Source organism: Pieris napi, chromosome 13 (assembly GCF_905475465.1).
Source record: "Pieris napi chromosome 13, ilPieNapi1.2, whole genome shotgun sequence".
Taxonomy (NCBI): Eukaryota; Metazoa; Arthropoda; class Insecta; order Lepidoptera; family Pieridae; genus Pieris; species Pieris napi.
The window spans coordinates 11,663,139-11,680,723 of record NC_062246.1 but is presented as its reverse complement, the minus strand read 5'-3'; the positions used below and the strand labels follow the sequence as shown (position 1 = coordinate 11,680,723).

Genomic DNA, 17,585 nt, shown 5'->3' with positions numbered 1-17,585 from the left:
CAAACATTTATGTCAAATATATAGCAGTGAAAATAGCTATTAATAAAAATCACCTGCTATTTATTGTAATACTTGGAATTCTTGCTTGGGACGTCACATTAAGGTTTTGATACTTTGTGTAATATTTTTTAATTAATAAATTTTATTCCTAAAATATTTTGATAATGCAATTTTTTCATATTAATATATTATGAAGTATCTCAGATTTGCTTAAAAACAGAAATTATGATTCTTTATTTTTTTTAGTATTTTCTGGCCAGTATTCTAGAACATTCCATCAACTTAAATCTAGCTTCGAGAGCTGTCAAAGCATGTTTTCTGTATGACAGCGCTCAAGACGAGATTACGACTTGAGATACGAATTAGAACCACCATATGTGACGTCTTTACAATTGGAAAAACTAATTTTGATACTTGAAATAGTCCTTATAGTTAAACATTTATACATTTTGAAATACACTTTATAACAATATTTGATCTTATATCTTTTTACCCTGTTTTCTGGCCGCTACGGTACCGCATAACCGTCTTGGTGACGTCACTGTCCGAATATCTTCGATGTCAGCCCCTCGGGGTTGCAAGCGTTTGGAGGCACGAGTGCGGAAGTTCGTGTCTTGGCTGGGTGTTAACGATTTTATACATCTGAAAGGAAACATTTCTATTTTTAACATATCTACTAAAAAATATTGTTTTACTAAGTTAAACAAAGTAAATGTTGCCAACTTAAAAAGCAAGTTGTTAAGAACTTAAAAAAAAGAATGTTGCCAACTTAAAAAAGTTGTTAACATCTAAAAGAAATGTGATACCAACCAAAAAAAGAAATTGTTCACAACTTAAAGAAAAAGAATAAAATTGGCAACTTTAAACAAATTAATCGTAAGATTTATTTGATAATTAGACTTGCACATATACTAAATTTCTGTATATGTATGTCGATAAATTTCCGGGAAACTATACTATATCGTTATTCTTTTAAATCATATATGTAAGAGACGTTTGACGTGCTCTATGACTGCCAAAAATTATAGATTTATGTGTTATTTATTAAACTAATTTTATTTATGGTTTCATTGTTGTTTCCTTGTATTACTTTATTTTATTTTCTTCTTTGTGTTGTGTACCTATTAAATTTGATTTTTTGAAGTGAAACTTCTTTATCGGGGTTGGAAAAAAATTTAGTGTAACATTTTTTCGTTACGCGTCACGTTTTTCCGTTACGCGCCATGTTCCTTTTTGAAGTCAAACTTCTTTATCGGCGTTGGAAAAAAATTTACCGTCACATTTATTATTTATTATTCGACACTTAATATTTTAATGACAATTAAATTCATTAAATTCCTAACATATCTTCCTTTTTCCGTCCCTCTAAGTATCGGAAATCTAAACTTTTAGATTTGTATAAATAAGATCAACACTTCAAGATTAGTTTACCACTGAAGTTTCACTTCTGACATGTGTACTTTGTACACACACACACTTTTTATTTTGTATCTAATAATTTCCGTTTCTTGCCTGCTGTTGTACTTACTATTGTAATATACAATTAATTAATAAGTGTAATGAGTATATTTCGTATTGTATATGTTGTAACATTCTTAATCAGAAATAAAAATCTTAACCCAAAAATCTCCATTCCAATCCCATACAACAAACAAATAATTACCTTGTTTCCCGGGTATTCTTAGGGGGTAAAATCCGGTTGAGAAACGGTGACGTCACAGACCGGATGACGTCATCAATATTCTCGGCACGTGTGTGTAAGCGTTTCGAGGATCGCGTGCGGAATTTAGCCGATTCTTGACTTTGCAAGTTCGGTGTTAGAGATTTTATGCATCTGGAAGAAATAAATTTATGTTGACTATTCTGCACATTTTTTAAAGGAAACTTCTTTAGGCGCATGGGGGCAAAAGTTTTACGGGTACGTCACGAAGATGTGCAGCGTTTTTGTCGAAGAAAAGTGAGAGAGTGAGAAGGGCGAATAACTTTATATTCTATTTTTAAAATTAAAATTTCGTAAAGAGAATTTATGAAATATTAGTACTTCAATAAATATAACATTAGCAAAATTATATTTATTGAAATCTCAAATGACGACTTGTAAATTAAAGTGCCACGTGTTTTATTATCGAAGAAACAAAGTAAATGTTGCAAATATTTTATTATAAACAAACACGAGTATGTCTTCATTCTACAGAAATTATTTTGTGCACAATGTTGGCAATACTCCTTTACATAAATTTAATTTCCTCAAAAAGATCGCAACAACCATAAAGATAGTTTTAGTTTACATTGTAATTCTAACAAATAATTAAATAAAGATTTTTTGAAGTTATACTTCTTTAGGCGCGTTATGAAAAATTGATGAGAGTGAAATTTTACGATACGCGCGCACCGTGACACAAAATTAACAGAATGAAGTTGCCCACGGAAGATGCTACGGCATTGGACATAATTTAAAAACAACATTCGAATAATAATAGAATTTATGTTACACTTAATGAAAGAGAATAATAATCAATATTTATTTATTTATACGATGTAGTGAGTGCATTTAAATAGTGTCGTGTCAAGCGACTTTTATATAAAATCCCTGCTAGAAGAAATTACCTCGCAGCCTGCTCGAGCTGGCTATTGAGCAGCTCGTTCTTGAGTTTCGCCTCAGCCAACTCCCTACGCAACTGCTCTTTACTCTTGTTGCTGGACGAGTGGAGAAGAGAGTGACGACGCAAACGGGCCGCTGTGGGACGATTTAAGGGGTTCGGATCCACCATTTTCTAAAAAAAAAAAATATAGTAAATATAGTTCTCTTTTAGTAAAATTGTGTTTATATGCGATGCACTGGATGAATAATTAACGATGTCATGTGGAACACAAATGGTTGCACCTCCTTACAAAAAAATTGTAAAACAAAAAACTTGGTGATTAAAAAGGGTAGCGGAGAGTTTATTGCCAGTTCTTCTCTTCCGTTCTACGCCCTTGATTTGAGAACTGGCAGTTTATGTAAAATTTGAAGCATTTAATATGTATTTTTTTATTGACGTTCATAAGTGTACATTGTGTTACCTATATGAATAAAACTATTTTGAGTTTGAATATTTCTATAAAACTTACCTTCAATAATTCATTGAATTCCCGAGACACTTTAGGTAAATCTGGTAATTTACCATCTCTGATGTCGTGCCATTCTTGTCCATTTTTGGGTAAGGCACCACCACCCGCCGCTTCGAACAGGGTGAGACCTGCGAATTAAAATACATTTAATTATTTAGCCTATATTTTAATCTGTATCAAAAAAACCATAACTAAAAATATTGACCGATTAATTTCACAGAACGTCACGAAGATGTGCAGCGTTTTTGTTGAAGAAAAGGGAGAGCGATAGAGACCGATTGAGACAGATTGAGAAAGGGCGAATTACCTAATAGAAATTCTATTTTTAAAATTAAAACTTCGTAAAGAGAATTTATGAAAAATTAGTATTTTATATATTGCTTTTATTTATTTATTATTTTAAAATGCCACGTGTTTTTATTATCGAAGAAATAAATTCATTAAATTCCTAACATATCTTTCTTTTCCCCTCCCTCTACGGAAATCGAATGTTTTAGCTTTGTATAAATATGAACAAAACTTAAAAATTAGTTTGCCAAAAAAATTTCACTTCTAACATGTGTAATTTGTACACATGCACTTTTTTATGAAAAAGGATATACATTTGTAACGACATCTATCTACCCTGAAACACGGCCTATAGGAATATTTACCAGTAGTAACTTAAGATTTATTCTCTTTAAATCAATATTTAAGGATTCGATATAGGAAATTGCAGAATACCAATGCTGCAAGCAACTTACCAAAAGCAAATATATCGGCCTTGGGGAGGTGATTAAAGTTCTCTTGTAGTATTTCCTTGGGCAAATATCTGCAATCGCCCTCTTCTACCGACGGTGATGATATACACGTCACATGTCCTAAGTCACCTAGAAAAAGTTTAATATATATTTAAGTTATACTTCTTTTGGCGCATCAGGGAAAAATGATACAGACAAATAGAGAGAGTAAATTGTTCGATGCGCGCGCACATCGTCACAAAAAACCGACACCCTGAAGTTAGCTATAGTAATCATACACTTTTCTACCGGATTTAAGTTATGTATTATGAACTTATAATTATTTTTCATAATTTTAAATTTAACCGACGTTTCGCGTGCTTTACAGCGTGCGTGGTCACGGTGACTGAAGACAAAAGGTGTTTGTATGTCAAAAGATTAAAAAATTTTTTTAGAATTATGTTAAATAATTGTAAATTTATAATAATACATAAATTTAATCCAAAATCCAAATTTGGCGTTTTTGAATACCTTAGACACACTTATTAATTTTCGTTTACTACTCTATTTATTTTGTAATAGAAAAATATCCTTATCAATTTGGACAACTGTAGCCGAGAGAATTAACATGCAATATATATTATAATTTTTCTTTATTAAAAACTCAATTTTGGACCGACATGTTGTTTTCTTTGGTCTTTCATTACAATGAGAACTATAAACACGGCATTTTTTTTTAAATCACAAACACATGTCTTTTTCTTTCACACAGTCACCATATCTCTCATACACACCCAACTGTGGAGAATTTACATAAAAAATAATACCATATATCAAAACTTACCAATCTTATATTTATGTCTGCCTGGTCTGTTCGGCGCATCATCATCGTCATATCCGTCATCTGAATCCGTGTGTGACGTCACTTCCTCTCGACAAATGAATATATTTCCAGGCTTTATGTCCATGTGTACAAGGTGCATTGAGTGAATATATCTGAAATAATATATAACATATATATTATTTCAAAATACATTTAAACATATAATTTCAATGAAACTGGGCCTTATTAGAAGGTTTCTTTCTTCAGCTTCTAGAAAATACTTAAAAAATTGTAAAAAACTTCTTAACCTTTGAACATTATTTTGTTTGGGAAAATTTGTTAAAATGTTTATTTTAAAATAATTAAAGTTATCCCTCATATCCCTATAACTTAAAACCGTAAAACCTAAACCTAACCTAACCTAACCTAACTTAAGTAAAACCGTAAAATCGTCATTAAACAATTCAAAACCTAGCAACACGAATTTAATGAAGTTTTTTAGTTTAATTTTATAACAACACAATTGAAACTAATTATGAACTTGTCAAATCATTATAAATTTCATATTACAAAAATATAACTTGAGAAATCTCGTTATAGAGAGATTACTGTATAACACTTACGACAATCCATCACTGATATGGGCCAATAGCAGCAACAATTCACTTTCGGGTAGCGGCCCATGTTCCATTTTCTGTTGTAAGGAACCACCATCGCAGTATTCGTTCTGAATGATCATATGATCATCCTCTGCCCAGGCCGAGTAATATCTATAGTAAATAATATTATAATTATTAGTTGAAAATTAGCATTATGAAGAGACTAACTTTACTACGACTTCTTATCTATGTCAATAAATTAGCCCAAAGTATTTGTAATTTATTTCTATATATGTAAAGAAAGTAAAGACTTACATGAAGTCACCTCTTTTAAAATCTAAAATTTCACATCTCATTGCTAACATAAAATAATATTCATAGTACCTATTGTGTTCTTTAAAAAATATTCTACTGAAAAAAACTTAACAATATTTATATAAAAGTTGTAAATAAAAATTAATTTAAAAAAAAAGTAATAAAAGATACACAAATAAATGCAGCATGAGTTTGACAAAGTAAATTCAATTTAAAATTATAATAAAAAAAATAATCGTCATCCGTGAGTTCTTCGTTCCACCCGACTATAACTTTTTATAAATTTCTATAAAAAATTAGAAAGTAAAATTTAATACCCATAATTTAAAAAAAAAAGTGAAAGTGAAGTAAACATACCTGACAACGTGCGGATGCTTCCCAAGCGCAGCGTGCGCATACACCTCCGTGATGGCCGCCCTCTCGGCGTACGAGCCCGCGACCGGACGCAGCGAGCGTTTCAGTGCGTACACGCACCCGTCCAGCTTGTTCAGGCATTTGGTCACGCGACCGAAAGAGCCGCATCCGATCACTCCTAGCTCTTGGAACTCCACGTTGTAGCGGGATATGTTCGATTCCTGGGGATTAAGTTAATAAAATAAACAAGTCACAATCTCGTCTTGGGGACTGTCAAAGGGGCCGTTCAAGTATTACGTAAGCACTACAGGGGGTAGGGGGGTCTTTGATTTTCTTATTTGGTGATTACGTCAACAATTATTTATTTTTGAAGTGAAACTTCTTTAGACGCATGAGGGTAAAATTTTTACGGAAGAGAAGAAAAGGGAGAGAGCGATTGAGAGAAAGTGAGAAGGGCGATTCTATTTTTAAAATTAAAGTTTCGTAAAGAGAATTTATGAAATATTAGTATTTTATATGTTATGCAAAATAATTTATTGAAATCTCAAATGACGAATTGTAAATTAAAATGCCACGTGTTTTTATTATCGAAGAAATAAATTAAAAAAATTAAATTTATTATTTGTATTAATTTTCGACGCTTAATATTTTAATGACAATTAAATTCATTAAATTCTCTAACTTATCTTCCTTTTTCATTGTTTTGACCTTTCTTGAAACTAGATTAAAGTTTGAACAATGAGCCTAAATTTTAATCTGTGTATTGTATTATTTTTGCTGTCTATAAAATAAACTTTATGTTTACACATATACATTACTGTAAACATCTGTTTTATTCTCATACTAACTAATTTTAATGTATCCATTTTGTTTGCTTGTGTAACAAATAAAAACTGAAACTGACACATATCTCTGTGTCGAACCTAAGATCTACGAGTTGCTTTGAGTGTACATATTATTGGTAATACATACCCTTAGTCTTTTCGCTGGATTCTCAGGTGTTGAATCAGCATTAGGAGTTTTAGACAAGGCTCGTTTCTTCTTGTTCATCGCTTGACCTAAAAATATTATGTACATATACATATTATCGTTTCCTTGCTTTTACTTGATCTATTACTTTTCAATAAAGCATTTGATACACACATTCAATCAAAGCCTTAACCACATACAGGCACAAAGGTATTTTATAAAAATTATTCAGTCGCACTATTTTCAGATTTCAGATTTTTTATACATTTATAAAATTTTTGGTCTCAATTGTAAGGTCATCAAATTTCTAGTACAACTTTTGAGACTTAGAAAATAACTCCACATAGCAGTCAAGATAACTGAAGCCTGAATTTTTTGAGACTCATTCACATAACCTTTAGGTATACTTTTGATATACAATTAATAATATATATTCCTTACCGTCGGGTGTAAAAGGATTGATGTTGACCAAAGGTTGTTTCCGAGGCTTTGGTTCCTCGATATCCTCAGGGGCTATGCTTATAAAGGCACTGTCTTCATCCATGGCTGGCTGATTAGATGGTGGATGAAGGTGATGGCTGGAGCCAGACGGCATGCCTGCAGACAACATACATATATTGTTAATACTGCACACCATAGAATCCAACGCTCAGCACACCGATACTTTGGTACAAGAAAAATAAAATACAGTATTTAATGTGACAAGCTCTTATAGTCCAACATAAGAAACATGAAAAGATAATTTTTTTTTATAAAAACTAAAGGAAAATCGATTTAAAAGTGCACTAGTCTGGTTTCGTATGTTGGCAACTCTTTTTCGAGATGTCAATGGAAAAAAGTAGATAGGTAATTCATCATTAGCCCCATAATCCCATAAAGCGTTGATATTTATGTATGAGTTTCAGTGATGTTACTGGACTATCAGATCTTAGCTTTCCTTATACAAAACTCAGACTGCCTCTTTTAAATTATATAAGTACAAGAGGAAATAAATAAAATTGACGTCACACGAAATTTCTAGAACTTACCCGCCGGAATCTCAAGTTTCGGTGGGAACAAACGAATCCTAGATCGATTAATAGATGGTGTTGAACATTTCTCGAGTAAGGTCTTCGGAGTGCGCGGACTGTCGAATAGTCTGAAACATTAAAAATTATACTTTTAGTATATATTGTAGCCATTGTTATTCCTGTTATCCAGGGCCGTGTTGGCCTATTGGCGATTCTCATCCCTGAGGTCGTAGGTTCGATCCCCGGCTGTGCACCAATGGAATTTCGTATGTATGGCGTATGTTAAAATCCAATACATTATTGACGTACGTCAAACTTAGCGCCCAGTATCTTTTCTGAATCGTAGACATAGACCCCACGGCCTTGCTATAGTGATTATGTATCAAAAGAAAAAAGAGTTTCAGAAAAGTTATGTATAAAGAGTATTACCATGTCTAAGTTAATAGTAGTTAGTTTATGCAACTGTCATATAATAGAAGGTATTAAAACATGAGTGTAGTTTTTTTTAAACGAGCCGCAGGCGAGTTCAAAAATAAGTTTACACGAGTGTTTTCATACCTAATTATATGCAGTTGCATACACTACTTTATTTAATCTCATGGCTATAGATTTCCAAGTCATAAAGTCTTGGTAACATTTGTCGTACGCTTTTCTTGATTTTTCTAGCAAAAGACTATTCTTCAGTTTCTACAATGTCAGGTGGAGTTAAATTTTCATCGGTATCGTCGGTGTTGCTTGACATTTTTGCTACTAAAATTTTATCCAACAAAATATTACTCAAATTCGTATGTACGAAATAGCGCCAAAATGGAAAAAGTCTGTTATTGGTCTATTGGCTCGGAACAACCACAGATTATGTGTAAATTGAATTGAAACCTCCTTGGTCGGGACACATTGTACTTTAATAATTAAAAAAATATTTTAAAGCATTATTTTGTTATAAGAATAACGCTTTAATTTAATTTTTTTAAATAAGTATGTAAATATGCCAATAAAAGACTGTATTTCATTTCATAATTAGAATATTACCGAATGAGATTATATAAAATATATTTTTTATTTAAGTAACCTTTGTACTTATGAACAACTACTTTAGAACAGTTCTCAAATCGTAAAACGGACGAGAACAACTGGCAAGAAACTCCACCCGTTTTTTTTTAAATCGCCCTTTAATAACGTATACGTTATCTATACGTAAACTAATTAAAAAAAAAATAAGCGAAGCTAAAGCGTATAGTTCGAAATAGGATATAACGTTATCTAATTTAAAAAAAAAACTATTTTCATAATCAGAAAACAGGGAACTAAATTTATATATTTTTTTATCGATAACGAATTGTTAGTCATCATAAATTAGGTAATAAAATGCAAATTTAACTTAGGAAACACCTGAGGATGAAAAAAATCTGAGCACAATGATAAACGTTGTCAACAGGTAACAATAATATAAAAACGAGAAATAGTCCATACAAACATACACATAAAGAATATGTTCCTTTGAATGACTTATAAAATCCGTTGTAGTAACAATAATAGCGCTCGATGTTTTTGTATATTTAGGCGAAAAGAAATCATATGCACCTTGTGCCAAGGTGCAGATTCTGTACAGGTTTTTTTAAAGGTGCTCCCATTATATCGTATTTTTTGTGCCAAAATCGTAGGAGTATGGGCAGATGTCAGCTGTTTCATCATATGTTTCTTTATAACTGTTATTTAACCGATTTCCAACGACATTTTGTGCGTGGGAAGAATTTACGTGTAAAATTTTCCTTACATCTAGGACATAACCAACAACGAAGTTCACGAACTCCTTAAAATGAAAACTATCAAAGAGGAAATCCGGAGCCTGGCAGCTAAATACAAAGAGCGGTTAAGCTGTCACCCGAATGAACTTGCTCGTCAACTCACCATTAGACAGTATGTGAGTCAACTAAAACGTCACCACATTCTAGAGCTAGAAGAATGGCAGTAGCTCTAGACAGAAGATGAGTAGATGCTTCCAATGGGAAGTCACTCCACATGACAACACCACATAAATAATTCGCTCATAGCCTTGGGGCTGATTGCAAATAACCGCAGAAAAAAATTCAAATTCAATTCAAAATTCAATCAACCAACAACCCATATTCAAAACTTTGTCAGCAGATTATTATTACACGAAAGGAAAGCTTCTACCTCAGTAGCTAATAAGTTTGGAAAAGATAAGGTCATACATAAATATAAATGTGATTATGATCTCACAATGGACCATGGGGCTTATATTTGTCTTATGTTATTGTTGTACAATGTCATTGTAGATCCTTCCAATTCAAAATTAATTTAATTGAAATAATTGTGTTTCTATACAACTACATAGTGTTTTACATTAATATAAAGACACACTTATTTAGAGACCATCAGACAAATTGAGAACTGTAGACAATTGCCAATTAAGGCTAGAACAAATAAATCAAGTTTTGTAATTTGTTTCTTAGTGAACTTGTTGTATCTCACATACTAAAGAGGTTTCTGGCAAATGCTTGCCAAGTTGGTAAAACTATGAAGGATATTAATGTAATGTTTTAAGTGGGTCTTTGGGCAGAGTAGGTAGGGCCCAGGTAGGGTAGAGTCTCAGATGAATACATGGATATTAACAACATATTTCCACTTAGATTAACAAACTAGTGTACTGAATGAATAAATGTGTGTATAGAATGATTTAACTTACACAAACCGACTGGTCATGTCACTGTTTACTTTGGTAAGAGAAAACTAATTCAAGGTGAACTGGTTATCGCTACATAAAGTGTATGTAAAGCAGAGAGTAAGTTTGAAATAGGAAAAGGATGATTGATAACATATTAATCACAGTGGCTTGAGTTATGCAGATAGTTAAGATGATAACTCTTCACCAGTGTTAGCATAGTGGTAATCATGAACTCTAAGGTATGTATTTAAATGCATTCAAAGACTGATTAATAACATATCTTTTAAAAATTATTCAAACGAAACAGATGCATATGCAAGACCCTTTGTTTTATGGTGATATTCAAAAACAAAACATAGTGCAAACAATGACTCTTGTATGTGAAATTCCAATACATTTACAGAAATTAGATTTGATATTAAGTTTACTTTCTGAATAAATAGCCATAGATAGTGCCAGTAGATGTATATGTAAGTATCAATTACAAATTTTAATATTTAAAATTACAATCAAATTATAAAAATTATAAGCATCCCAGTAAAAAGTTTGAGAGAATTTTAGACATAGGCTTTACGGGGAACTCTTATCTAATACAGCAAGTCAATATTGGAACAAAATTATTACTTTAAATAACTGGTATAAATATTATTACTATTTTAATGTTAGCTATGGTTGTAATTGTGTGATATGTGCCTAACCTGTAAGACACCTATAATTTTATAGGCATAAACAAGAAAGGTACTTATAATACATACACTCCTTATTTGTATTCAGTATTATCTGTTCTTATTTTAGACATGTTAAGATTCATGTCGTTTTTAAAATTAAGAAGTTTCTAGAAATTACATCACATCACTAGTAAACAAGCATGTGATGTCCCATTTTTAAATGAATATAATAAATGTGTTTTGCTGTCTGATACAGTTACTTACTTATCTCACAATAAGAGAAAGTCTTGTAAATAATTTGCATATTTATTACATATTTATGATATTGTTTATGGCCAGCAATAGCTATAGGATGTTTTGTTATGGTAATTTATGTTTAAGACCGACAAAATATTCATTAGTTATGAGCCTAGCTAATGAATATTTTTTGAATTTTATGTTTATAAAGGAAGACTACTAGTTTTATGGTCAAATATGTTGAGAACACTAAAAGAAACCGGAACAATGGTAATACACTAGCAGGCAACAGATTCAAAAGCCAGTATTAGGTCAGACATGAGTTTAACACTGCCCAAATAAGTTTTTTGGACATGCACTGACATGATTAAATGAAACAACACATAGGTGTTGCATGTTTTTTACTAAGTGATTTTTGAGTTTTACTTACTCCTTGCAGACTTTGTAAGATTAGAAAACTACAGTACTTAGTAAGATTTTAATTTAAGTAGCTATTTGTTGCAAAAATTATAGGACTTACTTAAATCCTAGTAATGGGTTCAAGTTGTTTTATACACGGTTGTCTAATGAAAAATGGGACCTCTCATGTCCTATTGATATATAACTTCTAGAAAAATTTTAAAAACAGCATGGATGTTAACATGACAAAAATAACAAACAATAATAAGTAATGCTATTATTATGACTGAAATGAAAGTGTCATTTTCTGGAATCTAGGCAATTTCTAGACACATTCAGTAGAGGTTTAAAGCAACAACATATAAAGCAACCTACACAACATAGCAAGATTGTGGTGAATGACATATATAGTATAATTTAATCGACCTTCCAAACCATTCATAAGTTTATTAATGTCAAAATATGGAGTTTTAAGGTACGCTGGTGAAAACGCATTGGCAAACAAGCATACTTTGATTTAAATACCTGCATATTACTACTGCTGTAGTACTGATTCAAGTATTGTTATTTATTAAGGTACCAATAATTCAGATCGCCATAACAAGTTCATGATTATTAAGGCTACACAGATCTACAAGAGAAGTTGGGCCCGTGGAATATGGTATTTTACGGGAGGAATACATAACGAGACATGTTCTACTTACGTCAAGGCACCAACTCGCTTATAAGGTGGGCTGAAAGACATTGGTGCTGTTGAAGCTTTCCTGCCACAATCATCATCGTCCAAACTGTTAAAATCCAATTTCCTAGGCAATAATAACGTTGGTGGTATAGGACTTAAATTGCTCGAAAACATATTGAAAGAATCTGACATGTCACTAGATGTTTCCACTGATAGTTCTGAATGATTATATCCAGTCTTCATTCTGTAACTCTCACTCATTTTCAAACACTTGGTAAATACACTTTTCTAGTTACAATCATATAAAATTACGTTATTTTCACAGTCAAACAAAAGCTCACTTTCACAATTTACAAATCTCTTTTCTCAAACGTTATGGCGGATGACGCATAGCACCTGTTTGACTGGTCGACCAATTACAGTTAAGTATTCGACCGGTAAAAAAAATATTTGAATCCTATTGGCTGCGGGACGTTTTTTGAATAAACAGCTTCCATGCTTTGATTCTATAACCTATGGTTGTCTATGGTAATGTGAATTAATAGTAACAAAATATAACCCTAAATTATTTTTAAGTAGTGATTACAACTGTATGTAGTCAAATTTAATAGAAATATAGATACTGATAAATATAGTTAATAGTAAATTAATGTGAGCTAAACAACACGTTTTAAATCGCCTTCAAATTACACAAATAGATGTCACTTTTATTTATATTTATTAATCCTATCAACTATACCACCATTTACTATTCCTCGCTAGATGTCACTTGTTAACTTTTTCTGAATTAAATTTAAGCTCTACCCATTACGAGATGTCTCTTTACAAAGAAAAACGTGGTCGATGTTGGTAATTCCATTATTTAAGGCAACTTCATAGAGAAATAATATATACTGGGAACATGTAAGCCTTTGCTGATTACCCTAAGCAATTATTGTAACATCCGGGTTAAAACCCAGAATCATCCATCTTACGCGACATGAACAGCGACAGAAATATTTTATTTTAGGTATATCTTAGACATAGGTTGTATAAAATAATGTTTTGGAAAAGGTTAATAGTATAGTACTACATGTATTTTCGTAATAAAATAAGAATAAATTGTATTATCTATGGTCGAATGAGGTTGACAGTTGACACACATTAGCGCGGGAACCGCACGTGCCGCCATCTTTTGTTATTTCGTTGCGCTTTCATTCCATAATTAGTTACGCAGATTAGATTAATTTTTGTCAAACGTTTTATCTTAAATGAAAATAAATTGACATTTTGGATTTCATGCTCGTTTCAATTTATTATTCAAATGCGTTATGGTTTAAAATGCGGTAAGTAAATTATTTAAATGGATGACAATAAATTCGTTTTAAAAGCTAATCACACTATTCCTCATGTGAAGAATTAATATGATAGACAATTGTTGGCTAAAATATAATATCTGAAAGCACATTGTGTTTTATCTAGACTCTAGGGTCTCCTGGGGTCGATTTCGGCGATTGCGCTTTTGTAGGCATAAAAGTGTGGTCGCCTAATTCAAGCATCTAGACAAGCACTTAAACATTGTTTAATGTATTTAGTGTAATCAAAAATAACTAAACGTACATAACAGTAATTTATCTAATGAGACTAAAGAGCAAAGGCGTTTTACGATTGTTTCACTGTTTAGACATAATTACGGGCATCACAGTAACCGCACATTACGACGGCACATTTAGACGAATGTCTAGAAGGTAATAATCTATTACCATTTTTTTCGGAGGAATTATTATCACGTTGCTGAAACAGAGATATATTATTACCACTCTCGCTTATCTTGTGTGATTAGTTGGTAGAATTACAATCTAAACTAAAACTATATTACTAACATTGTACAATAAATAACCTCGTGTTTTTTTATAATAAAATGTTTTACAAAAATTCTGAAAACAGTTATAGTACATCACCCAAGGAAACAGTGCCGGATAAAGCCAGCGCGGGGCCTGTAGCAAATTCTGCCTAGGGGCCCTTGGTTAGGCTTTAGGATTTAAATAGTTCGTCTATTTCCTCGAAATACTTATAATCGATATTATATAAAAATCGATTAGAAAAGTACAATCTCGGCTACGTAAATTCGCAAAATAAATGTATACCTATATAAAAATAAAAATCTGAAGGGTACAAATAACATGCTAGTCTAAATATGTATATCGATTATAATTAAAATTTGAAAATTAACGTTAAAAAGATAAATACGTACTTATTTTTACGATTATACTTGACGAAGTCGAGTTTATTTTTATGTGGAAGTGAAGCATAGTCTAAGCGCTTCGCGTTAAAGGTATGCAAGATATTTGACGCTACTATCTAAATTAATACTTTTTTTATTACGGTCAGACAGGCATTGGAGCGCGGGGCCCCTAAGCTCGCAGGGCCCGTAGCATTTGCTACTACTGCTATATGGCTAATCCGGCACTGCAAGGAAATCAAAATGACAAAAGAGTCGTAATAGTGCTTTACGACTCTGTTCCCCGGGGCAAGCGAAATTCCAATACATTTCTGCAATATGGGAATTCTTGTAGCATTTCAGTAGGGAAACATAAACAAAAGAAGCCTGCGCATCTAAGGTCAAATTAGCCTTTTTAGTTTTTTCCATTCTACCATAACACCCTCTAAACGCTTTTTTTATGGTCTATCCAACCCTTTTTATTTTGCATACATTAACGATTGGTTATGGACAGTTGTGGAGGGTTAACGTCAAAACACTAGTTAAAGGGTGAAATGTATTTTTAATAGGTATAATAAGGTCGTAGTAAGAAAAGAATTGAGATTTGTCGAAGAGTAATGTAAAGTCAAAAATCATTTATTCATATAGGCAACACAATGTACACTTATGAACGTCAAAAAACAAGTTAAATTAATTCTAAATTTAGTAATTTCAAGAAGAACTAATAAGAAATATAATCAAAATAGATTTAGATTAGGGTACCTACCTAATACCTTACCTACGCCTACTAAAGCGCAGCAAACAAAACTACAGGTGTGTCAACCATCGATGGAACGATGTATGATAGGGAAGAAGGAAGAGACAAAATAAAGAATAGAGCTTTAAGAAAAATAACTAAGGTACTCGTAACACATGTTACAATAACAATAAATAAGCTAAAGTGGAAATGGCAAGAGGAACAGAAAAGTGGAACAAAAAACTACTAAACTAGTGCCCAAGGTACAGCAATCGAAAGAGAGACAACTTAGAAGGTGGATAGACCAAATTAAAGAAACAGCAGGTACATGGCAGAGGCAGAGCTATTTGGAGGAGGCATTTGCCAAAAAAGGGTCTCAGATAAACTAGAAGAGGATTGAAATGGAAATGTGTTTAAATGTAAATGTATCTGAATAAAGGCTATTATTATTATTACTGCTATTATTATTATTATTATTATTATTATTATTATTATTAGGAATACAAGGATAGATGACATTAGAAGAGTATTTATTTTTTGTATGTAATATTGGGCAAACGGACAGACTGATCAGATGTTAAGTGACACGACAGGACACTCAATGCCAGGGTTGGCGAGTTGATGGGCTTTTAATAATTGGTACGCTCTTTTCTTGAAGGATTTGATCTATTATGATAATGCGTGTTGTTCCCACGAGAATGCAAGTGCGTGCTCCTATTTCACCATGCCTACTGCTGATAGAGGACAAGTCTTTGTTTTTAATTTATGTTATTATTATTTATTACTTAAGATGTCATGTGGAACATTGTGTAATGGTTGCAGCTCCTTACAAACATTTTGTAAAACAAAAAACTTGATTAAAAAGAGTGGCGGAGAGTTAATTGCCAGTTTTCGTCCGTCTCGTCCCTTGATTTGAGAACTGGCAGTAAATGTAAAATTAGCATTTAATATGTATTTTTTATTGACGTTCATAAGTGTACATTGTGTTACCTAAATGAATAAATGATTTTGAATTGATATCGCAGAACAAATAGTTATAATCAACAAAATATCAGAAGTATCAGTTGTATTCTTGGTCTCTTGGCGTTATATAAATGAACAAAGTGTTGCACTTATAACATTGAGTTTAAATACGATAACAATAAACAAGTCATAAAGCTTAAACAATTTTCTCTAGACTACGAACGATTAATCTCCTTCAAATACAGACGTATAAAATTCATACAATTACCCACTTTTTTTAAAGCCATAAAAACCTAATAATATTCTTTAAACCATTGTGGTAAAAGCTAAAATAAAATACACGATTGGGGGTAGTTACGGCGTTTGGAGGTGAACACTGCCGCCAATAACAATAGGTGGGTGTGGCTAATTTCAAAATTGGAACGCTTTTTCTTCGAAGACTGTTTTTCAGTCAGTCTTAGTTTGGACTTTTGTAGCTTGTGGTAATTAATTAATGTAATTATTAAAAACTTGACAGGTACAGTTTGTCGGTAATTAAAATTAAAATATACTTTTTTGGGAAAAGAAAATTATCAGTAGATATAACAAATACTACAAGACAATTATCAGTAGATATAACAATAACCTACAAGATACTCAAAACAATTTTTTCAAACAAGAAATTCATTTTTTTAAGTTATAAGGGCATATATACCTTAACGTTAACTTAGACAAGGTTAGCCAAGTCATGTTCAAGAATGAAAGCGTCACAAACACAATATTATAATAATATATAAATGAAAAGTCTATCATATTAAGTTCCTCCCTTAAAAGCTGTAGTCAATAAAAATCATGAGCCTTCCACTAACATCTCTGTCTTTATTTAACTTATGAATACGGCTAAAAATATAAAATCCATTATTACCATCAAACTCTTATAAACATAGCAATAAAGTCGATATTGCAATATTTTTACGGCACCTTAAAATGGCGTTCTTATCACGTGAACCATTTTATGTGACCCCTATTATCGTTCTTATTTTCTTTTCTCAACCTCAACATTTATAGAGAGAGAAGGGATAGAAAGTCCATGTTACATTGGTTGCATTCACAAAAGCTAAAAAGCCACCCCTAC

The 17,585-nt window shown here is 31.9% G+C and overlaps 1 protein-coding gene across 1 annotated transcript; it reads right to left on the bottom strand.

Annotated features, from left to right (window-relative positions):
• Positions 1–257: 257 nt before the first annotated feature.
• Positions 258–12,981, bottom strand: LOC125055380 (wee1-like protein kinase 2). The gene is made up of 12 exons (XM_047657823.1): positions 12,595–12,981; positions 7,919–8,028; positions 7,332–7,487; positions 6,894–6,979; positions 5,925–6,142; positions 5,277–5,423; positions 4,675–4,826; positions 3,855–3,980; positions 3,112–3,239; positions 2,608–2,774; positions 1,664–1,834; positions 258–642 (listed from the first exon to the last, which is right to left on the bottom strand). Exons 1-12 carry the CDS (start codon positions 12,831–12,833, stop codon positions 480–482), a joined length of 1,863 nt encoding a protein of 620 aa, XP_047513779.1. The 5' UTR covers positions 12,834–12,981; the 3' UTR covers positions 258–479.
• Positions 12,982–17,585: the final 4,604 nt, after the last annotated feature.

Coding starts and splice junctions, on each gene's coding strand:
- LOC125055380 (XM_047657823.1), bottom strand. CDS start 12,833: ATGAGTGAGAGTTACAGAATGAAGACTGGATATAATCATTCAGAACTA. Junction 8,029..12,594: donor AAGCGAGTTGGTGCCTTGAC/GTAAGTAGAACA, acceptor TTAATGTTTCAG/ACTATTCGACAGTCCGCGCA. Junction 5,424..5,924: donor AAGCATCCGCACGTTGTCAG/GTATGTTTACTT, acceptor TATTTACTATAG/ATATTACTCGGCCTGGGCAG.